The sequence below is a fragment of the Marmota monax genome, unplaced genomic scaffold, assembly GCF_021218885.2.
Source record: "Marmota monax isolate L192 unplaced genomic scaffold, Marmota_monax_Labrador192_F-V1.1 WCK01_AAM20220418_F8-fsc00125, whole genome shotgun sequence".
Lineage (NCBI taxonomy): Eukaryota > Metazoa > Chordata > Mammalia > Rodentia > Sciuridae > Marmota > Marmota monax.
The window spans coordinates 10,724,873-10,747,635 of NW_026695235.1; the positions used below are offsets into that span (position 1 = coordinate 10,724,873).

A 22,763-nucleotide genomic window follows, 5' to 3' on the forward strand; every position below is an offset into this window, starting at 1 on the left:
CCAGAATAGATGTCGGGCGGTACGTTGGCGTTTTGCTCCCTGAAGCTTGGATTTCGATAGGAAAGCACAAAGGGGTATGGAGCAGACTCCGCTGGCCCCCTGGGGCTGTGTCCTGATGGGTCCGTGGTCCAGTGGATGACTGGCTGGAAGCAGAAGTCCTGTGCAAGCCAACAGGCTCGCGGGAGTCCGTGTGGCCCGCAGCCCTGGGTGGGTGGAGGCAGGGTCCCGGCCACAGCCCCGCAGCCTCGCCTGGCAGTGGCCTCAATGAAGATGGTTTCTGTCTGTGCCACAGTCCCCACGGTGCTCTGCCTCCTGGTAACCACCAATTCTGAATCACACTCAAGCCACACGCGCAGAGCCGTGGTGTAGACCACGAGCACTGGGTCAGGGGCTCTCTAGCTTGGCTCAGTGACATGGGGGCTGCGACGTGAACCTCAGGCTTCTGTTGACTTTCTCCTTCCTTCATCTCAATACCTAGCATCACGAAGCCATCCAGAACTACTTTCCAAAACCCCTGGCAGGGCCTGGGCCCTTCGTGGGATGTTTCCAAGGGAGAGGGTTGCTGCCTCTTTTTTGAACTAACAGGTTTGATTCAAAGTTGGGAAAAATGCCACGGTGGTCCTGCGTTGGTCCACTGGACTCGGCCCTGGGCTGAATGGAGGTGGGGCTTCTTGCCTGCACGGAAGGTGGACCACCCTCCCTGAGGCTTGTGCACACCCATGCCGCCCTAGATTGTCCTCCGATCCGTGACTACGTGGCCCTCAACGTCACCAGCAGCAGTTTCCGGGTGTCCTGGGGTTTGAATTCCACCCAGAACCACACCTTCCACGTCCAGCTCCAGCGGGGTGAGCTGGTGCTCAGACGCGCCTGGACCAGCGACCTGGGCCTGGAGGTGGCTGGGCTGGAGGCCGGGGTGCTGTACGGTGTGAAGACCAGCTACCAGGGCTGCGGGGCCAACGTCTCCGCCTGGCTGACCGTCAAGACAGGTAAGGCCGGGCCAGAACTCCAGGTGACCTTGCGGACTTGTCTTGCTATCCCAGTTCCGCAGTCCCCGCACATGGTGTTGTTCTTCCTGTAATCAGGCCACCAGAGGTCACTGCCTAACTGCAGCCTCCCTGTCCCCCTGAGCTTCCTAGAGCTTGGCAGGCTGCCTCAGGGGCCCTCCACAGGCTCCCCTGCTCCCTGAGTGTCTCCTCCAGGGCTCACTCTGATGTCTGAGGGGACGGCCTGGGGCTCTCTGGGGCCACCTTTGTGGCACATGCAGGGTCATTGAGTGGACAGGCCAAATGCAGTAACACGAGGATGGTGGCCGTGGGGAAGCAGGCAGCTGTCCCCACACTCGCTCCCACAGGGCTGTCTACATGTCTCCCCACCATCAGAGCCGAGCTGCACGCTCAAGTCTCCACAACCACACGTGCCCCGCTTCCCATGTGACACACGTGTGCTGACACAGTGCACACCCCTGTGCCTGGAGGCCACTTTTCCCATTCAGGGTTGGGAGGTGGCTGGTGTGTCTGTCCAGTCTACCAGGTGGCCGGCCCAGCTCTGCCTGCTCGTCCTCACCCCGGGGGGTCACGGTAGTATGCAGACCTTCGTCTGGCTAGGTATCAGGGTGGGCGCTCTCCCCAAGGCTGGCCTTTGTGGCCGTGGGTTGTGAGGTGAGGAGTGCATCTGAGACATTCTACTCCTGTGTCCCATGTGTGTGCCCTCAACCTGGAGCAATGGGGGCCCCAGGCTGGGGGTCAGGCTCAGAGCATGGTGAGCACTGAAATGGCTTCATAAAGAGCCTGCTGGGGTCTGTCCAGTGCACAGAGATCCGTGCAGCGACAATAGCTATGACTGTGGGTGAACGAGCGGCCCTGATGACTCGGCCTATGCCCCTGATGAACAGATTCAGGGCCAACCCCATGCAAAGTCATCCCAGCACACAGGGTGGGCACCCAGAGGCCCCCAAACCCCAGCATGCCAAGCCTTGACTTGGCGCAGGGTCTCCAGTTTCCCAGGACCCCCCTCCATCTCTCCAGGGACAAGGGGAGGGGCCTTTTTTCCCCTGGAGGAAACCGAGGCCTGAGAGATGGTCACTGACCAGGGAATCTTCTCATACCCATCTGTTATTCACACTCCTTCCAGTTCACCTGGGATGCGCCACTCATGGCCGCCCTCTGTGATGCCAGAGCTCTCTCCACTGGGGCAGATGGTAGGAATTTGCAGCTCCACCCTCCACCCCAGGCCCTCATGAAAAAATATCCATGTTCCCATGCTAGGGAAGGGTGATTCAGAAGGTTCTAGAAGACTTCTGAAGAGTCAGCCTCTTCCACTCTCCGGCCTTGATTTCTTTCTTTCTTTATGTCGCAAAATGCCTTTTGTCAGTAGAGGCCTTCTAGAGTGCTCTCTTCGCTTAACGTTGCATTTCCAATGTGGCCTCTATGCCATCTGCACGTTGGGTGGGTGAGACTGCAGCAGCGGTCACCCAGAGCCTCTGGATGCAATCTGGCTTCCAAGGCCCTGGGGAGGCTGAACGTCCTCAGGGCTCAGCAACTGCATCTTGTGATGCTGACCAGGCAGAGGTAGGAGGGGCTCGCATCAAGGCCCGAAAGCCGGGGCCAAGCATGGGGGTCTCTTGCTAAGATGGGGGGCCCAGCCTGGAAGTATCTGGGGTTTCACATTCTGGGTTTCAGTTACCTGCAATCAACTGTGTTGTAAAAACATGAAAGGGGAAAATTCTACAAATAATTTGCAAATGTTGAATAACTTCTATTACAGCGTGTTGTTATGATTCTATTTTATTATTAGTCATTCTTCCAGTTCTTCCTGTGCCTGATGTGTAGCCTAAAGTTTATCCTAGGAGTGTGTGTGTGCTTCGGGGGTGCACTGGGCATCCTGGGAGGTCTTGTTTGGGTCAGGAGTCTGTGATGACCTCCTTGGTCCTAAAGCTTGCTAACCGAGCTGAGCCAGGGCGGGGTCAGCTAGTGCTGTCCACACTCAGCAGCATCCAGAGAGGCAGCAGGGCCTGTTTCCGATGCTCCTGACCTTTTGACTGTGCACGTGATGAAAGTGACGTGAGTCACCCTGTCCCATTTGGAGTATTTTTCCCAGCATCAGAGTAACAGCAACCTTTATGGCTGATGATAGTTTGCACAGGACAGAGGCAGGGCTCTCAGCACTGAAACTAGGAAGATTCCAGCAACTGGGGCCAATTTGTCACCCTAATTTTGGGGGCCTGGGTTGGGCCTTGTGTTCTGAAGAGGCAAAGGGAAGCAGCAGCCCCCTGGGGAAGGACAGTTGAAGGGACCTTCCTACCCCACAGGTGCTGGTTGACAGTTCCTGTTGGAGTGGACTGTGGGGTTTGCACCTGGCTCCTCAGTGTTCCTGTCCTGGCCATAAGTGTGGCTTATGTTAATCAGTCCTTTCACTCCATTGTAGGTATAAACATGGTAAATCGGATTTCCCAGTTTGAGCTCAATCTAAGGTTCATGCCTTGATCTATTTAAAAAAAAATCTTTCCTCATCAAAAAATAGACTTTCTAGAAAACTGTCAGAGAAGCAGGTGACTTTGAATCCCAGGATTTCAGCTATTCTGCACCACTGTCTGTCTCAGATGCCCAGGTTTTTGGACTTACAATAAGGATCGTGAACTGCAACCTGACGGAGCAGCTACTCAACTGTAGCAGCGTGGAACACAGGGACTTCTCCCGACAGCTGCTGCAAGAGGTAAAGCCAGATGTGGCCCCAGACTCCTCACCTTGGGTCCTCTGGGCAAGGACTACCCATGGGATGGCAATATGCCCAGCTCCTCCCCTGTGGTCATGGCAAAGTCACATGTCACTGCAGCCTTAGGCAGGCCAAGCCCAAATCACACAGTAATGGCTTACCCCACCCAACCCCGTCCCTGAACAATCTGTCTTCAGAATTTGTGTTTGATTGCAAGGTCTACACCACTTGAACACACAGCTGGATGTGCTGTTGAACCATCTGCTTGGGAACCTGTCTTTCTACAATGGCGTAGCTTCACCAGTGAAGCATTTACCAATCATCTCAGCATCCCTTCTTCCTTGTGGCTAACAGGAGACGTCCAGTGCGCAGCCTGGGAGTCAAAGCCACTGTTAAATACCATCTATCCATAGATTTTGAGCTGGAGAGGAAGTGGCTTACTAAATCACCAAGAATTATGAAAGGACTGAGCTTTTACCTTTGTTGTGAATGAATAGGCTGCTGCCACAGTGTCGTAAATGTGGCAAAAGACAAAAGATTGCTAGGTCAGAGACAGAGCCCTTGTCATTCCCAGAACTGCAAGTGGCCTGAGCATGATGTTGGGCCCTTTTGGCTCTGTTGGGTGTACAGGTGGATGGATGATGCCCATAAAGGGGGTCCAGGTCACAGCTGAGGAACCCCACATTTAGGGAACCCAAATCTTTTATAATAGGCTGCAGGCAAAAATGCCTAAGCCTTTCTTCAGAAGGAGATGTTATCTTTGTTATACTGGACAGTAAACAGGGCGGTCTTTGCTCTAGAGGGAGCCACCATTACTGTCTCCCAAGGCTGTTCATAATATAAACACCCTTGGAAAGACAGTGTGGAACAAAAGGGCAGTTAGTGCCTCTGTTTGCAGGATGTGTGGAAATGCAAGAGCCTCACAGAACGTTGCTTCCCAGCATTCATCTACAGGGGGAAATTAGCTTTTGAGGGTTCTTAGAAAACTCTTTTCCAATGTTAATTTCTTTGAGCTCACAGGAACTGAGTGGCAGAAGGTAGGAGGTAAGGCTGGTGTTTGATAGAATATAGGTGACCCTGAGCCCTGGGCTCTGTCTGTGTATTTTCTGGAGACACAACCCAGTAATGAGGGGAACAGCTCCAAATAGCCATGGAGACTGTTCCTTGGTCTTCTTCTCTGTCAATCGATCAGTCCCTCAGTAAATCCAACAGTCTATCTGACTCTCACCCACATATACAAATTACCTGCATGCCCAACTTCAGAACATCCAGAGTGGATTGTTCATCTGATGCTGCAGGTCTGGAAGCTTGACTGTAGAGGTCACTCTGGGTTCTCCAACAAGACCAGGTCAGGCTCGACTGACTCAGGGAAAAACATGATTTGAGAGGTGTCTCTGCTGCCATGTCTGAGCCCTGTCGCCTCTTCTTGGCTAGGTCGAGAACTCCTTCCCACCAGCAGTTTGTGACCTTTACCGACGTGGGAAGCTGAGGATGCAGATGGCGTCTCTCCAGGTGGGAAGCGTGGTGGTGAAGCTGAGGATCACAGTGCAAGACCCCGAGTTTCCAGTGGGCGTCTCCACTCTGGCTCCCCTGCTCCAGCTGCTGCCTTCAAGCACAGTGTTCCAGATTGACCAGCAGGGGACGGCTGTGCAAGGTACGCACGGGACTGTGCCGCCAGGATGTCCCTCTAGTGTGGTTGTGGTCTAGGAGACTTTATTTTGAGTCAATCTTTCTTTATCCAAAAGGAAATAAAGTAAAGGAAAGCAAATTTTTATCTGTTTTTCTCCATAAGAACCAGGGGCCAGGGTCAGGCCCCCCACTCTGCACCCCACTCCTCATGGCTCCAGGTAAGAGGAGGTGCCCGGGGAAGGCACTCTGAGACAGGGCTTATTCCCTCTGGATGGTGCCTCTTGTTAATTGCAGGCCCAGAATATTGAGGAAAATAGGGCCAGGGGTCCACCTGGGGACAGGGAATGGGCATTCCCTGTGTCTGGTCAGGGCCCGCGCTGCAGGTGTCTGTGGAAGTTTACCCGTGGGCCTGTTTGATTAGCTCACATGCCATTTCATTTTACTGATGTTGCCTTGAAGCAAGAGAGACAGACACACAAAAAAAGTGTCATAAAGAGAGATGAAGACAGACAGAGACATAGAGCCTCACAGAGAGAGAGAGAGACAAAGATAGTGGTAGAGACAGAGACAGGGAGAGACGAAGACATAGACATGGAGCCAGGGACATGGAGACTGGAAGTGGAGGCAGACACAGAGACACAGTCAGAGACACACAGAGAGAGACAGGGCAGAGACAGGGTGTCCACTGTGAGGCCAGCTTTGCTGTTTCCCAGCAGGGCCTGGCTTTGACCCCACAGTGGGACACAGACTCTGCACCCTGGGCCTCAGCTGGGCGCCAACCACGGAATGGTACCCCCCGGTGGCGCTGGGCCTAGGAGGAGCAACATTACCCCCTTGAGCTCAGTGGTGTGCTGGCCGCCCCAACTTTCCCCTGCCCAGGAGTGCAGGGGGCCATGGCACATGTACTTGAAGCCACTCCTGGTGTCCTGTGCTTAGTCTGGGAGTCACTCGGTTCACTTGGTGCCCTCAGAGATGGATGTGCTGCAGGGTCCTGCCTGGCTGGGCTGTGGGGCTGAGGGCCAGCAGGAGCAGGAGTCCCGTGGCAGGGTCCTCAGTGCCTGCCCTGCCCCTCCCTGAGACCAAACCTTCAGCTGATCCAGCCCTGCCTCCCCTGACTTAGGCACCAGGGCCAGGCTACTCCAGATCTTGGTCAAATGGACCTTGGGTGTGAGGGACACAGTGGTCTGAACCATGCCCCCAGGAGTCATGGCTGTTGGAACTTCAGAATGTGACCTTGTTTAGAATAATTGTTTACAGACGGCATTAAGGCAAGGAGCTCAGAATAAGATCATCCTGAGGTTAGATTTAGGGTGGGCCCTGAATTCAAGAACAAGTGTCCTCAAAGGAGACAGAAAGCAGAGACCCACGCAGGCCGGGAGGGGGCCAGGGGAGGACGAAGGCTGGAGGGACGCCCCCCCGGGTGAGGGGGACTCCTGGAGCCAGGAGAAGCTGTGCCAGGCAGCAGGAGGGTCCCGCAAAGCCTAGAGTTCGCTTGGCCCTTGCTGACGCCTGGATTGCAGGCTTCTGGCCTCCAGAGTGGAGAGATGAACTGGAGCTGCCAGATTGGTGATCGCTGTTATGGTGGCCACAGGACACAGGTGGGAAGAAGACGGGCCTTGTGTTTCTGATATCCCCTAAGTCAGTAGAGAGTGCCCCGCCAACTGTTCCCTAGAAGTTCCAGAAGCCCCTGGACGTTGCTAAGTGCCCATGACAGCAGGCTGCTGAGCAGCATTTCCTGCTGAGGGGTCACTGTGGGGTGCCCCCCCAGTTGGCTCTTTGGTCTACGGATGACGAGCCCTCAGGCTGTCTTTCGTCAGGGGAGGTGGCCCTGCCTTGGACAGAGTCTTCTGACTCAGGAATCAGTGGCTTCCCTGGACACGAGAGCAGCAGAACAACTAGAGGACATAGTCTCCTCCCCAGGGAGGCCAGAGCCCACTGTGGGGGTCGGTCTCCCCACCCTGAGAGAGCCCCACCTCAGGCCAGGAGGGGCACAGACTGTGCCTTCTGTGACAAGACCTGGCACTCCTGGGAGGAAGGAACGGTGTCTGCTCAGGTTCACCAGGAAGTGATCCTGGTGGAGTGGCCGGAAAGTTCTAGGTCATTTTGGAGCACTTGCTGCCCGTGGGTCAGCGTGTCCCAATCCTGACACTGAAGGCTCACAGGAGCCTACGTGGGGCCATTGGATGTCAGGACCTCTTCTTTGCCCTTAGCCTGTCTGTCCTGAGTCTGCCATGTCCTGGGCAGGGCGACAGAGGGGAACAGAGTGCTGCCCCTGTTCGGGCTCCTGCCCCGTCCTCACCTGCCCAGCCCACGGGTGCAGAGCCCCCACAGCTCCTTCTGCAGCACACCTGCCTTCTCCTCTGTGCCGGGAGCCGGCTGGCTTGGCTTCGGTATGAGACTGAGTAACACTGCCCACGCGTTGCTCTGGGCTTCCTGTGAGCCACCAGCAGCGGGCAGCCGCGCTAGGTGAGTCACTGCACACTGAACATAGATCCAGGTGCTTGGTGGTCTGTCTGGACTGGGCCTCCGCTCCCCTCCATGGCCTGCTCCCGTCCAGCCTGGCCCCGACCCCAGCCTGGTGGCTCAGGACATTAGCCCTTCGGGTAGGCATGTGGCTCTGGCTGTGCTGTGATGGCAAAGTCACCCAGAAGGCCACATGTACGTGGTCTGTAGCTGTGGTGGCAGGTAACCACCTGGCTGACCTCTGTGAAGACAGCATGAGGCAGACCTGAGACACCACAGCTGGGCTTCCCCAGCCGCACAGCTGCCAGGAGCAAACAGTGCCTTTTCTTGGCTTCAGTCCCTGCCAAGTCGGAGCTCTGGCAGGTTGGGCCGGGTCGCTGCATTCCTGGGAAACTCCACCTGCAGCTCGATAAGCATGCACAGACACGGGGCCCTGGCCCTCCCTGACCTCTGCTCAGCCCACCTCCACCGCGGGGAACCGCATACTTCCTGGTCTGGCTGCCCTTCTAGTAGAGGTGGCTCCTCTCAGAGCCCTCCCTGGCCAGCAGGCCCCATCCCCAGCTGACCTCTCAGCCCAGAGGTTTCCCTGTGGGCAGTGACCCACAGAGAGGCTTCTGGACTGAAGGACAGACTTGTAGGGTTATGGGAAACTGCCCTTGACCCCAGCTCTTCCTGGCCAGAAATCCAGGTGAGGGGTCTGCTCCTTAAGATCTCCTTCGTGTCCGTCTGGGCTTGTGTTAAAGAGCACGGGACCAGCACATTCTTCACTAGAGCAGGTGGAAGATGGGGTGGTAGTCCCCGGGGTGGAAAGGAGGAGGTGGGAGAAAGAGGAAGGAATGGAGATCCCAAAGGGATATCTAAGAGCAATGCATTCACACCTACCTGAAAGAGCCACCATTCCCTGACCCCTCCCCAGAGAGCCAGCCCAGGTGAAGGCCAGCAAGGCGTCCACCTGTCGGTCTGCTCGTCAGGTTGGAGGTCAGGCTTCCAGGAGGGGCTCTTACTCCTGGGTGCTGGACTCCGACTCTGCCTCTCCCCCAGGAGAACAGTCCGGAAGTGTCTGGCCGGTGTCCTCCTGTTTTCTGGGCTCTCTCTGGCCCTCTTCTCACTGGCTCTGTCTTTTCTGTCCCCGGAAGACTGGGATGAGTGTGCAGACAGCTCGGAGCACGACTGCTCCCCCGCCGCCGACTGCATCAACGTCGAGGGCTCCTACGCCTGCCAGTGCCGCACAACCAGGGACGCCAACCCCTCCCGGGCTGGCCGGGCCTGTGAGGGTGCGTGTCCCCAGCCCCGCTCTGGGACCTGGGGGAGGAGGGCAAGCTATGCAAGTGTCCATGGAAATGTTTTAATTTTCTTTTAAAACCAGAAGAAAGAGAATAATATGATGCTAAATATATACAACAACAAATTCAGCCTGTTCTGTCCACGTTTATGCCAGTGTAGTTGTAAAATTTAATTTTAATAGATTTTTTAAAGGAAGGGGTACAGGAACCCACCAGTCACCATGAGCCCCTGGGAAGGCAGATTCTTTCCCGGAAGGCCTCAGACTGGAGAGGGAGTAGAAGCCCAGGTGAGCTGGACGAAGGCCTGTGGGGCCTCTGAGCCCTGCTCCTCCACCTCTCGGCCCCAAGTCTTAGTGCAGAGGCCACTAGAGTGCTGCTCAGGGAGCAGAGGGAGCCACCTGCAGACTCTAGATGCTGTGGTGATTTGCCACGTCTGCCCTGGACAAGGGTGTGGGCAGTGGAGGGGCCAGCCACGCCTGACATCCATGCTGAGGCCTGTGTGGCAGGAAGACCCTGCATTTTTAGCAGACTTGGGACACCAGGCTCTGGCTTGGTCACCTGAACACACATGGGCTGCCAAGTTCCCACTGGGGTCTCCATCCTCAGACAACTCACCACAGACAGGGGGCTCCACGGGTGCAGGAATGGGGGTGGACACCAGGTCTAGCCAGGGGAAGCTCTCCTGAGACATTCAGTGTCCATCCTGCCTTCTGAGATGTCCACTGCTTGTCTCCCACTTCGCTTACTTATCTAATGTGGACATTAGAGTTGAGAGCAACTAGCACCAAGTCCCACTCTGAGTACAAACTGGGCAAACTGTCCCTTTCCCCTGGGGGTCAGAGCCCTTGGGGTCCATCTGAGGCCTGTGAGCACTAGGCCCTGCCTCCGGCCCTGGGTCTGCAGCCCCCAGGTGGGTTCCTGTCTGCTTTGGGGGGGGTCTCAGCTTCCTCTTTGCAGGCAGAAAGCCCCATCTTGCTGACACGGCCCATTAAACGCCACAGAGCCTGCCTGTGTCCCTTTGGGGTCCCTGGGGAGGCAGGGCAGTCCTGTTGGATGGCCGTGTCTTCCCGCAGGGAGGACTCGGGTTGTGGGAGGAACTGGGGGGGGCTTTGCTCAGATGTTCCTGGTGTCAGATGGCGGATGTGTCTTGCAGGTGATGTGGTGAGCCCCACGGGAGGTGAACTATCTGCAGCAACAGGGGTGACAGCTTCAGCCCTCGGCACAGGGACAACCACCCTGTCCCTCAGACCCAGGCATCCATGGGACACCCTGTCAGCAAGCCAGGCCCAGACCCCAAGACCCCCACCCAGGAGAGGGGGCAGTGGCACAGTCGGGAACAACAGGAACAGCACAGGGCAAGGCGTGGAGAAGGAGGCGCCCAGTATGGCCCTGGGCCTGGGGACCAGCCAAGGGAGCACCAGCATGGTGGCCAGCACCTCTTCCTTCAGGGGTCCTGGGCCAACCCATGTCTCCCCTCAGGGGGACACAGACAGCCCACTGGACCCCCCTGGACAGTTACGGGGGAGCCCCACCATGGATCCACTCTTCTGGCCTGTGCCTGCGGAGCACCCCACAGGCCACAGTGTGTGGCACACCAGCCTTCCCACTCAAAAGACATCTCTGAACGCCACAAGACTGCAGGACAAGGACCCTGGGCCTTCTCCCTGGCTAGACCTGGTGTCCACCCCCATTCCTGCCCCCCTGGAGCCCCCTGCCTGTGGTGAGTTGTCTGAGAATAGAGACCCCAGTGGGAACTTGGCAGCTCGTGTGTTCAGGTGACCAAGCCAGAGCCTGGTGTCCCAAGTCTGCTAAAAATGTGGGGCCATCTCTCTCATCTTGTGCAGGAGGAGACCCAGGCCCAGAGCAGTGGGACCTCAGTGGTAGTGTCTGGTCCAGCCTTCCCCTCCCCTCTCCTCTCCTCTGCCTGAGGGCCCCCGTGTGCAGCAGCTGGGGCAGAAGTCAGCCAGGGACAGAGCCTCTGCGGCGTGTGTAGCCCTCCAGTTGCTGGAGCGACCCTGAGTGTTGGGTGCCAGCAGTACCACCATCCCCAGTGTTCTGCTCCCTGGCTGGCTAGAGCCCTCAGTGTGCCACAGCACACCACACTCTGCACCCCGGCTTTCCTTCACCCCACACTGTATGTGCCCCAGTCCTGTGGAGCCTCCTAGCAGTGCTGCACCCCCAGCTCTTCCTCACCTGGCCATGCTGAGCCCCAGCTCTCCCATACCCCCAGCTGCCTGTACCACCCACCAGCTGTGCTACCCCCCCCCCCCGCCCCCAGCAGATCCACTCTGTGAGTAGAGGGTTTAGTCATCACAAAGCCCAGGGGACAGCCCGGGAGAGAAGTTGCTCCCTGCAGTGAACAGGCCTGGGTGGTGACAGCCCCCCAGAGGCTACCCTGGCATCTGCATTGTGGGTGTGCAGAGCTGGTTCAGCCCTGGACCCCAGCAAACTGGACTAACTGCTGAGTGTGAGCTCTGCCAGGTGTGTCCTCCGCCCTGCCACCTGAGCTCCTGGTGGAGCTCTCTCTCAAGCTCACATGGGCCAGGATTGTCCCATCAGGAGCCACAGGCTCCCTGTTGGATCAGCTCTCAGGGTCAGCAATGCCTCCAGGGATGTCCACCTGGGGTCAGGTGTGGGCAGCCTTGCTGAGGAGCTGTCCAGCACCTACTGAAGAGGCCTCATTGGGGCAGTTACAGACCAAGGGCTGTGGCTGAACCTGGTTCTGGAACAGAGCGGAGCCAGGACCTGTTTCCTATCATCCCAGGGGGCAGGGGTGCAGTTCTAGGGAGCCAGGCTAGGGGGCCCCGCAAGGACGCCCCAAGGGGTGCTGGGGTGGTGCTGGGACGGCCAGCACTCCCCCTGCTGGCTCTCAGGGGACAAGCGTCAAGCATGGAGAAGAGGAGGTGCTCCACAGATATTCAGAGAAGGACTGAACGAGGTCGGAGACGGGACTTGGTCCTCGGTGTCGGGAGTCCTCCTCTCTAAGAACACCTGGATTGATTCCACTTTGGCCTTTATATTCCACTTCCTAGCCCCTGTTCCTATCGAGAGGGTCACGGTCTCCAATGTGACCAGCACCAGCTTCCACCTGGCATGGGTGGCGAACCTTACCTTGCACCCCACCTTCCGGCTCTCCCTGGCCTCCCCACGGAGCCCTGCCGTGGGCCTGGAGACCGGAGGCACAAGCATGACTGTGTCGGGGCTGGAGCCTGGCATCCTGCACCTGGTGGAGATTGTGGCCAAAGTGTGTGGGGAAGAAGGTGCCCGAGCACACCTGAAAGTGAGGACAGGTAAGGGCTTCAGATCGCCTGTCGCCAGGTGTTTTCACCAGGGCACGTCATCGTGGGGGTAGTGGGCCTAGCCCTCACCATTTGTCCTAAAGGGAGGGTCAGAAAAGGTGAAGCAATGGCAGGAGCCCAAGGCTGGCGGGAGCCCGGTGGACTAGTGGGCCGTTGGGTTTCCACGTCCCTCTCACTCCACTCAGTCAGCAGGACAGGAGCGGCGCCTCAGGGGCAGTTGGCCTGACCATGGCAGGGAGGTGGCTCTGCAGAACGTGCCCAGTGCTGCCCATCTGTGCCCTCTGGTACATAGCAGGGAAGTGCTCATGGTGCTGGTCTGTCCCCTCCCTCGACTCTGTGCGCTTGGCTTTCGGAGAGGTGCCAGTCACCTACCAGTGGTCCCCAGAGCCCAGTGCCATAGGCGGAGGGATGGGGATAGAACTGAGTTGTGCCCAGCACAGACTCCAACATGCAGGAGCAGGTCCCTATCCATAAGCACACAGTCAGATGACCTTCTTCTCTGTTCCTCATTAGCCTGTCACCTGGATATTTTCGGAGCATGTGACTCACCTGTGTGAAACTGCAGGCAGTCCTCAAGTCTCAGGGAGCTTCCCAAGCATTGATGTGGGGTCTCCAGGGTGGGGGTCCCATCTTTGGGGGTGCTAGAGATGACCTACTGCAGTGCAATTAGAACAGCTTAGCACTTTTTTGGGTCTAACTCAAAATGCTAATCAGCCTTGGGCTGGGAAGTGAGAGAGCAGCATGTGGGAGTTCATGGCCAGCAGGAGAGGGAGGTCAGTGTTGGTTGGATGGCCAGGCAAGGTGGCCTCTGAGTCCGAGAGCTGAAGCTGTTCCGTAAGGTTCTCCCTTTCTCTGGAGGGACAAAATGTACATGGGCCTGTGACCCCGTGCCTGAGGCTGGGTCTACATCCATTTTCACCTGTGTCCTTGTCCTGCGTCAGATCAGCTTGCATATGCCACCTGTCACAGCTCTGGATTCATGGCCTTCGGGTGCAGTGACAGCAATGGCCCCAGGACATGGGGCTTGGGGTTCATCGAGGAATGTGCAGCTGGACAGCTTTGTGGTGTGTATAAAGACCGAGAAGTTCTCAGGGGACACACTTTAAGCCCCCAAGAGGAGAAGCTTGTCCTTCTCTCTCACTGCCCACTCACCCTGGCGTGTAGCGAGTGCTTCACAAGTATGTGGTGATGGCCTGAACAAGGAGGGATGCGTCTGAGTGCTGTCCGGTGTACTAGAAGGCCCATGGAGGGCAGAGATTCAGATGGCACCACAGTGGGACTGCCACACACCCTGGAGCCAAGGGGCTGTGAGGGGAGGGGACACTGACCAAACCAGACCTCGGCTCCCTGCCACGGTGCAGGCTGCCATCAGAGGCCTAGCAGAGCCCTGTGTCCTGGTTCCCTGGGACACCCGTCTACAGAGTAGCCCTGGCCTAATTATTTGCTGGAGTCTCCCTTTGCTCTCAAAGCTGTCCTGGCTTGCAGGTGACAGCCCTGAGGGAGACAGCTGTGCAGGAAGAGTGGCAGGGCTGAGCAGGTCCTGCAGCCCCGGGAGGCTCTCCCCTTGTCCCTAGTACTCTGGAGCCCCGTGGGCTGTGTCTGTGGTGTCGGGCTGGTTCTTTCTTTGTGGAGCACAGCTTGGCCTTGGCTTGGTGTTCTGGCCAACATGGAAATATGGCCACGAGACGGAAATGACAGTCTGTGACCTGCAGCATTGCTGTTCCAAATATGTCTTTTCTCCATCCTGCAGCCGCCCAGAAACTCAGTGGCAGAGTCAGACTAGCAAACGTCAGGTTTTCAGAATCCTTGTACAATTCAAGCAGCACGGAGCACCAGCGCTTCCTGGAGCTCTTCTTCAGAAGGGTGAGTGGGCGGCAGGCCCTTCTGTCCTTTTGGGAGGCCAAGGGCGCTCCAGCCTCATCCAACCAGGAGTCAGACTTGCAGGCTAGGGGACTCCTGTTATATGAAGGTGGCTGGGACTACAAGCTTTGGCATGGCCCTGGTGTCCACCAGACCAGCACAGGCCCATCTGGAGAAGGGAGACACACTTTGTCCCCTGCACACCCTGGCTTCACACGGTTTGCTATTCATTGTAGGACCCCGTGAAGCAGAAAGGCCCTCCCCTGCTTAAAAAGAGCCACACAAACAAAAAGCTTTAAACATTGAGATCTATTTCACATACTTAAAATTCACATTTTATGTTTTTTATTTTTTAATTTTTTTGTGAGAGAATATATTTATTAATGATTTCATACATACATGCCTACTTTTTGCAATAAATTCATAAAACACTACATAAAATATGATATTAAAATAATGCATTTAAGATAAGTTTATAAGGAATATTTTTAAAAGGAAAACATACTTTTTGTAAATAATTACTTTTTCTACCTGAATGGTAAATCCAGATTTTCTTTTGTTTTGGGGGGGGACTACATTTTTTTTATTGGTTGTTCAAAGCTCTTGACATATCATATTTCATACATTAGATTCAAGTGGGTTATGAACTCCCATTTTTACCCCGTATACAGATTGCAGAATCACATCGGTTACATATCCACATCTTTACATAATGCCATATTAGTGTCTGTTGTATTCTGCTGCTCTTCCTATCCTCTACTACCCCCTCCCCTCCCCTCCCATTTTCTCTCTCTACCCATCTACTGTAATTCATTTCTCTCCTTGTTTTTTTTTTCCCATTCCCCTCACAACCTCTTATATGTAATTTTGTTTAACAATGAGGGTCTCCTTCCATTTCCATGCAATTTCCCTTTTCTCTCCCTTTCCCTCCCACCTCATGTCTCTGTTTAATGTTAATCTTTTCAAGTGCACACCTTAACCATATTTGCAAGATTACACCGTCATCACGACTATCTAATTCCACATCATTTTAACATCCTTAAGAGAAACGCTCTACCACTGTGAGTCACTCCCCTCTGCCTCCCCCTGCCTCTGGACACCACTCCTGGGCTTTCGGTCTCTGGACTGCCTGCTCTGGACTGTCTTGGAATGGAAGCTCACAACCTGTGGCGTCTGTGTCTGCTCCTTCCCCTTAGCGCCACGTCTCCAAGGTTCATTCTTGGAACTCCTTTCTGTGGCTATATTGTCCCATTGCATGGAAGGACCACATCCTGTTTGTGCAGACACCACGTGGTAGACCTTGGCTGGCTTCCACTTCTTGCCTGTTATGACTAATGCTACTAATGCTGCTATGGCGCTAGGTCACCTGCATTTACAAAAATTATTTCTCCTACTCTTTCTTGTGCTTCATCCCTGCCACCCCCAGAGTGTTCTTTTTTAAGGGCATATTGTTCCCACTTAGCAAGGGAGAAAGCTCCATAGTTTTGGTTAGGGTTACATTGGTTTGAAGGGATGGTGCAGGCGCTCACCCTTCCACCCGTCTCCTCCCTCTAGTGGCAATTGGATGGGAGTAGAGAGGGGTTGGCAGCGCCACCCAGTGGTGGGTGTGACAGGTGATTTGGTTCAACCCCTCAGCACCCCAGCTGGTAATGAGTGCTGCTGCCTCTGGGAGCTGGCCCTGTGGAGCTGTGGGGACCTGGGGTCCTGCCTCCGCTATTTCGGGATTCCAGCTCCTGTGGTGGCTCCAGGGTGAGCGTCACCACCTCCTCTAGGTACAGGGGTAGTTATATACACTGACCTTCCAGGTGGCCTGGTGGCCCAAGGAGGGACAGGCAGCCACATCTCCACCCTAGGTTTCTTGGTTCATCTTTCCCCGTTAAACTCTTTCCTTCTTTGCCTGTGTTTGAGGATAATTGGTTTTTTTTGTTAATCTGGAATCTTAGGATAGCAAATAATTGTATGACAAGATGTATGCAGAACGTGGAGACCATGGGTTAAAGAGGCACCCGACTCATCATCCTCTCCTGGGAGGGCCTGAGATCCGTTTGGCATGGTCACAATGACTCAGGACTAAGCAGACCTCCCCACGGAAGCCAGGGGCCCGAAGAAGCCGACTGTTACATCCGTATCGATAGTGACAGCAGCTATCCGTGTCACCACAGGCAGATGTGGGGACGGGCTTTCTGGGGGAGTTGGCCTCTGACAGGTGACAGTGGTTGGTGGCTCCTATGACCTCTCACTCACGCTCCTGCTCTCTGTGTCTCTGAGCTGAGTTGTAGGTTTCTGTGTCACCTTGAACCCCCATGTTACAGGCAGGGTCCTCTCCTGTGTTCCTGCTCCGTGCTTGACCTGTCCGCCTGGTCTGGGGGAGTAGCAGGACCCTTCTCAGTAGCACAGACTCTCCCAGGTGTTCGGGCTGGCTTGGGGACTTGCAGACAGGAAAGGAGCGCAGAACCAACCTGTGGCCTTGACAGTTTTGCAGAGAGCTGGCCGTGCAGCCGGGCAGGACCCCAGGAGGAGCTGTCCTTAGGACCAGTGACCCATGTCCTCAGCAGGCCACTTTTCTCACATGACTTTTAAATCTCAAGGTGAGGGACCGCTTGCCAGCCACCCTGCATCAACACATGGACTCCGGCGGGATCCGAGTGGACGTCACGAGCATCACCAACGGCAGCGTCGTGGTGGAGTTTGATTTGCTGGTGACCGTGGACCTGGATGTCAGGGAGGTGTCTGTGGCGTTCCTCTGTGCCCTACAGAACGCGTCTCTGCTGGAAGCGAGCCGGGACAGTGCCTCCATATGGGGTATGTGAAGGCTAGGCGGTGGGGACCTCCCCCAGGTTCAGAACTGGAGCAGCAACAGCCCGGCTGCTGCCTTTGGTTTGGGGGGATGTGCCCATGAGCCTCCTCTGTGGTCTTTCTGACAAACCAGCGGGGAGTGTGGGATAGATGGGCCCCTCCTCATCTCTCTCAATGCCTCCATGACTGCTCAGGCTCAAGGGTTGGAAACATCCTCAGGTGAACCTGCAGAGACCCAGGGATGTGCTACCTTCAGAAGTCGCTCTGCCCTGCCCCTGCTGCCCATTTTGGTGGACCGAGGGAGATGCGTCCCCCTGAGCAAGCCAGATTCCTCCCAGGCAGTCTCCCAGAAGATCCTAGTGGGGGCAGAGGGCAAGAAGAGCAGAGAGAAGAGACAAGAGGTTCTTTCCTCAGATGATGCTTGAGAAGAAATGATAAGCTGGTGGCGGGGGTTCATGCCTATAATCCTGTGGCTCTGGAGGCTGAGGTTCAAAGCCAGCCTCAGCAATTTAGCAATATCTTATCAAATATTGGATAAATAAAATATAAAAAAGGGCTGGGGATGTGGCTCAGTGGTTAAGCTCCCCTGGGCTCAATCTCTGGTACCCCCCCCCAAAAAAAAGAAATATTAAGTGGCTATGAGTTACATGTATGAAAAATTGAAGACTTCTTAATTGAGGATTAATATTTTCTGACTTTTTGGAATGAGAAGAATTTACCAAAGAAAACTGGATTTCCAGAAGAGAGGCTGAAATCCTTGACTACATAAATACACAATTCTTTTCCCTCAGGTGCTGGGGGTTGAACCCAGGGCCTTGTGCATGCTGAGCCAGGCTGTATCAGTGAGTCAGGCCCCAGCCCTGAAGACCCAAATCTTCTACATCAAACAAAATAAAGGCACCATTATAAAGTGAGCAAAAAATGTTCAGTAATCTGATGAGGAATAATATCCTAAGTTCAGGGAGATCACACAAGTAGACGATAAATAGCAAGAACCCTGTAGATAGGTGCCCCAGGGACCCAAAGAGAAAATAGAGAAGAAGACGCAAGCGACTGACAAAGAGGGTCACCTTCAATGACACGTAAAGAATCTTCATGTTGTAATGTGTGAGTTCCAATGAAGGCGCCATCAGCAGGGGCGTGAGGGGTTGCTGGGGGTGGAATTTGCTCCCCCTTCTCAGAAATCAGTCAGCTGTAGACACCAAGTGCTGCACGGGGGTCCCTCCACCTTGGCGTTGGAGCATCACTTCTAGGACTCTCAGGGCTCAGTTGGGACCATGTTTTTGATGTTTTTTTGGTGCTGGGGATTGAACCCAGGGCCTGGTGCATGTGAGGCAAGCCCTCTACCAACTGGGCCAGGTCCCCAGCCCTCATTTTTTTTACAACACATTCATCTTCAGGGTCACTTTAAAAGCCAAAGAGCTGGAACTGCAGCAGTCCTGGGGTAGGAAGTGTACTAAATCATGTCCCTGGCACATGCCGCTGTCCATGATGAAAACGAGGCTTGCTGGGGTGGAAGGTGCTGGAAAGACAGGGGAAGGAAAGAGGCGGAACATGCTTGGTGTCGGTGGAGGCTGCGACCCAGGGCCTCTCCCAGGCCAGGCAAGTGCTCTACCACTGGGCTGCGCGGGGCCTGGAGTCTGTCTTAAGAGACCAGGTGGAAATAAGCCAGCTCGCAGAATTGGGGGCGCTGGGTCTGTGCTCTGCTTTCCTGTTTCCCCCCATCTTCTGCAGCAGGCCTGCTGCTGAGTAGCTAAGCAGCCAAGTGTGAGGAGGAAGGGCAGGAGGCACAGGCCTGGGGCGCAGGGAGATCGGGGGCCTGGCTGCTGGCTCTCTCCAGAGGTTGGGGGACGACCCTGCCTTGCTGGCACCCTCGCCCTTGCACGGCAGCCTCTGCAGACGCCCCGACAGCAGCTCCCCGCCACCCCAGCAGCCCGTGCCCTCCAGAGCTGGCCACATGCACGTGGTGTGCTCTCCTGGGGTCATTTCAGTTTTGCCTCCGAGGACCTGCTCTCCCCTCGGGGCCGTGGTGAGCCATCAGCCTGGTGATACCTCTCCTACTGCCACCCGCGGGCCCCACGATGCTTCCTGTTCTGTTCTCTAAACTCTGGCAGATTATGACGAGTGTGAGAGGCAGGAGGACGATTGTGTGCTGGGGACATCCTGCCGGAACACCCTTGGGTCTTTCACCTGCAGCTGCCAGGGAGACACCCCGGACTTCCACGTGGAATATTCTGGAAGACCCTGCGAAGGTGACAGTGTCATGATCCCCTTTCCAGAACACCGTCCCACAATCTGTTCTTTCAAGGACTCTCATGAGTGGGCTTGTTGTCCTGGGGCGAGTTTCCTGTGTGCACTTGGGGCGTGTGTGCAACATGCTCTGCTTAGGGTAGAAGCAGGAGGCACAGAGACCGAGTTGTCTCTGACCAGAGCCTGTTCAGGGAGGGCTTGCGGAAGAGAGTCTTGGGGCTGGTCTTAAGGAGCAGCTAAGGAGGCACATGACAAGGAGGGCAGCGTGGCAGGGTGTGTTGAGGGGGGGTCACTGAGCAAGAGAGGCTGTTGAAGGTGGTCAAGGTCCAAGCACATAGTCGGGTGGCTGCAGGACGAGGTGCTGGGGTGTGTGTGGGGCTGCTGGAGAAACCGCAGCAGTTTCTCCACATCCCGGGGGAGAAGCTGCAGAGCACCAGGTGAGCCCCACCGAGGTGAAGGAAGGTCGCCCCCAGGCCAGCAGGGGCCAGCAGGGCTGGGAAGGAGGATGTGAGGCCCGCTGACCGGAGCCCGGGGCCTGGGGTCCACGTGAGCACAGGGCACCTGAGAACGGAGGCACACCGTGGAGGCCTGACGTGATTCCTGGTTCTCGTGGGTGTTCCAGTGGAGTGTTTGGGGCAAGAGGGAATCCAGGCAGGGGTGAGGGGCATGGGGTCCTGAAGGGAGGCTTCATGGCCCATGAGTGGCCAGCCTCCAGCCTCCGGGGACAGGTGATTTACCCTGCCCACAGCTTGGCACATCCCTGCATTATCCCCTGAGGTCCCCAGCCACAGGTGCCCCTTGTGCAAAGTGCAAAGCTGGCTGGCACAGCATGCCGTGTGCCACTGTGGCTCAGCCGGCTGTTCCCTGTGTGGCTGCTGCAGGGTGTAGTGACTCCCCAGCTATGTGCCCACCCAGGTCAGCCCCACAGAAGCCCACCCCTTCCCTTGGTCTCCTTGTGTCTGCAGGAAGCTCTCCTGGCAACTTGACCCAGGCCCCCAGCCCAGAGCAGCTCCCCACACCAGTAGGGACCAGGGCTGCGCTCAGGCCAGGTGACAGGCCCACCCCCCAGGACCTGCGCCCGCGGCTGAACCTGACCGGTGCAGTCAGGGTGCTCTGTGAGATTGAGAAGGTGGCCATCGCCATCCAGAGACGCTTCCTACAGCAGGAGGCCATCCCCGAGTCCTCCCTGTACCTGGGACAGCCCTCCTGCAACGTGAGCAGCAGCAACAGCACCCACGTGCTCCTGGTGGCCGGCTGGGGAGAGTGCGGGACCCTTGTGCAAAGTGTAAGTTCGGACATGGAATGCACACTTGGGTGCAGGGTCTGTGAGTCAGCGGGTCCTCAATATGGGGAGGGTTGGCGTCTGGTCTGGAGGGCCAGGCAAGACCCTGGCTGCTGAGCTGTCTGACTCTAAGCAAGGGAACCCAGCAATGGAGGTCAGGATCAGCCCAGCCTGCACCAAAGAAATAGGAAGGAGATGTGAGCTCCATCCTGCAGGGTTCTGGTGCAAAGGGCCTAGGGTCCATCTGAGTCAGGGTTCAGAGAGTTGTCCCACTGCAGGCAGAAGGGAGAGGCAGGAGTAGAAGAGGCAGGACAGCCAGGTGTCTTGTGGGAATGTGAGTGTGGACAAGTGCCCGTGGGTCTGAATACACCTATGTATATATGTGAGCATACAAGAGTGTACATATGCACACAGTGAATGTGCCTATACACATGCACAGATACACGTGTGCATGCATGTGCATGTGTGCAAATATGCCTGTGTATATGTGTGAGCATACAAGCACATGCGAGTGCACATACAGTGAACACACCTATGCATGAATGTGCCAAGCATGTGCACATGTAAGAATATGCCTGTGCATGTGTGTTTGTGTACATGAGTGCACACGTGTGTGCATACATGTGACTATGCCTACACATATGAATGAACATCCCTGTGTGCAGGTGTGTGCACGTGTGTGGATGAGCCTGTGTGTAGTGGGAACATTCACGAGTGTACATGTGCATATGAATGTGCCTATGGACATGTATGAATGAGTGTATGTGTATTAGTCAGATTTCCTTCACTGTGACAAAATACACGAGATAAATCAACTTAAAAGAGGAAAGGATTACTTTGGCTCACGGTTTTGGAGGTTTCAGTTTGTTGGCCGTTGTTCTTGGGCGTGTGGCGAGGCAGAACACTATGGCGGGGGCGCATGGTGGGGCAAAGCTGCCTCGTGGCAGCTGGGAAGCAAAGGAAGAGAGAGGAAGGGGCTGGGTGCTAACACCTCCTTGGAGGGCACGCCCCAAGTCCTGCCTGGGGGCCCACCTCCTCAAGGTCCCACCCCTTCAGGTGGCACCGTGGGCTGGCACCAGGCCTTCAACACATGGACGTTCCAATCCAAAATGTAGCAATGTGTGCAGGCACTGACTGTGTGTGTGAGAGTGTGTGCACGTGTGTAGATGTGTTTGATACATCTGTGGGTGTGCACAGTTGTGCCTGTGTGTGAGTGGCTGAATGTGTGTGTGTGTGTCTGAACACATCCATGTGTGAGCATGTATCTGTGTGCATGTATGTAAATTTGCATAGCTGTGTATGTGTGTGTGCAAATGGGCATGTGTGTGAATGTAGGAGTGTGTTTTGTGTGTGATGTTTTACATGTACATGCATGTAAACATCACAAGTGTGCATGTCTGTAGTGCATGGCTGTATGTGTCAAGGGTGTGTGTAAATGTGTGCATGAATCTGAGCATGAATGGGAAGATAGGTGTAGGTGGGCCCACGTACAATTATGTGTGTGTGAGTTGAACATGTCAGAGTGTGTTGCTAACATGTGAGTGTGTGTGTGGTTTGTGTGTGGATGTATCTGTACACATGTATGAGTGTGAGCGTGGGCAAGCAAGCTGAGCTTGTCAGTGAGTGTGTGAGTATATGGGTGAGTGTGCATGGCCACTGCGTGGGTGGGGATGTGGTGGCATTTGTCAGAGTGACTCCGTCAGAGGAACATGGCTCCAGGTCTTCCGGGGACCTCAAGGCTCTGGACTGGGACGTGGCCTGGGAAACTGTCCTCCTGGGCTGCAGACCTTCGCATCCCTGTGCACATTGCCCCTTGGGTGACTCTGGGCCCGGAGGTCCTGGGGTCCACGTGGGCACCTCTGGGCCCAGGTCCTGCTTCCTGGAAGGCGGTCTCCATGTCCACGTGGGCCCCACTCTCTCCCTCCTCTCTCCGTTTGAATCCCTGTTTGGGGAAGGGCTGGGTCCTCCTGAGTCCAAGTGAGGGCCAAGCCCCAGGTGCGGGGTTGTCCCCCTGGAGGAATGTGCCATCTGTGGCAGGATCTTGGCCACTCAGAGAAGATGCAGTGGTGCAGGGACCCTCTCGGGGGGGCTGGGGTACAGGGCCATGCCTAAGCCCTGGGGAGGGCCACCGTCTTCATTGGGAGCCTGTGTTGGCTTTGGGTGGGAAAGGGGCCTCTGGCAGGGAGGGCA

At 55.8% G+C, this 22,763-nt stretch overlaps 1 protein-coding gene across 1 annotated transcript in view; it reads left to right on the plus strand.

Moving 5' to 3' along the window:
* Umodl1 (uromodulin like 1) overlaps positions 1-22,763 on the plus strand; it is a gene marked incomplete at its 5' end in the record, with an annotated part of 51,520 nt that overhangs the window by 16,990 nt on the left and 11,767 nt on the right. The window contains 10 exons of the mRNA XM_046439256.2: positions 732-986; positions 3,599-3,711; positions 5,146-5,365; positions 8,940-9,077; positions 10,240-10,806; positions 12,119-12,376; positions 14,136-14,248; positions 16,834-17,047; positions 19,156-19,293; positions 20,257-20,576. Of these exons, the coding sequence (XP_046295212.1) occupies positions 732-986; positions 3,599-3,711; positions 5,146-5,365; positions 8,940-9,077; positions 10,240-10,806; positions 12,119-12,376; positions 14,136-14,248; positions 16,834-17,047; positions 19,156-19,293; positions 20,257-20,576 (2,336 nt within the window). The remainder of the gene's footprint in view (positions 1-731; positions 987-3,598; positions 3,712-5,145; positions 5,366-8,939; positions 9,078-10,239; positions 10,807-12,118; positions 12,377-14,135; positions 14,249-16,833; positions 17,048-19,155; positions 19,294-20,256; positions 20,577-22,763) is intronic.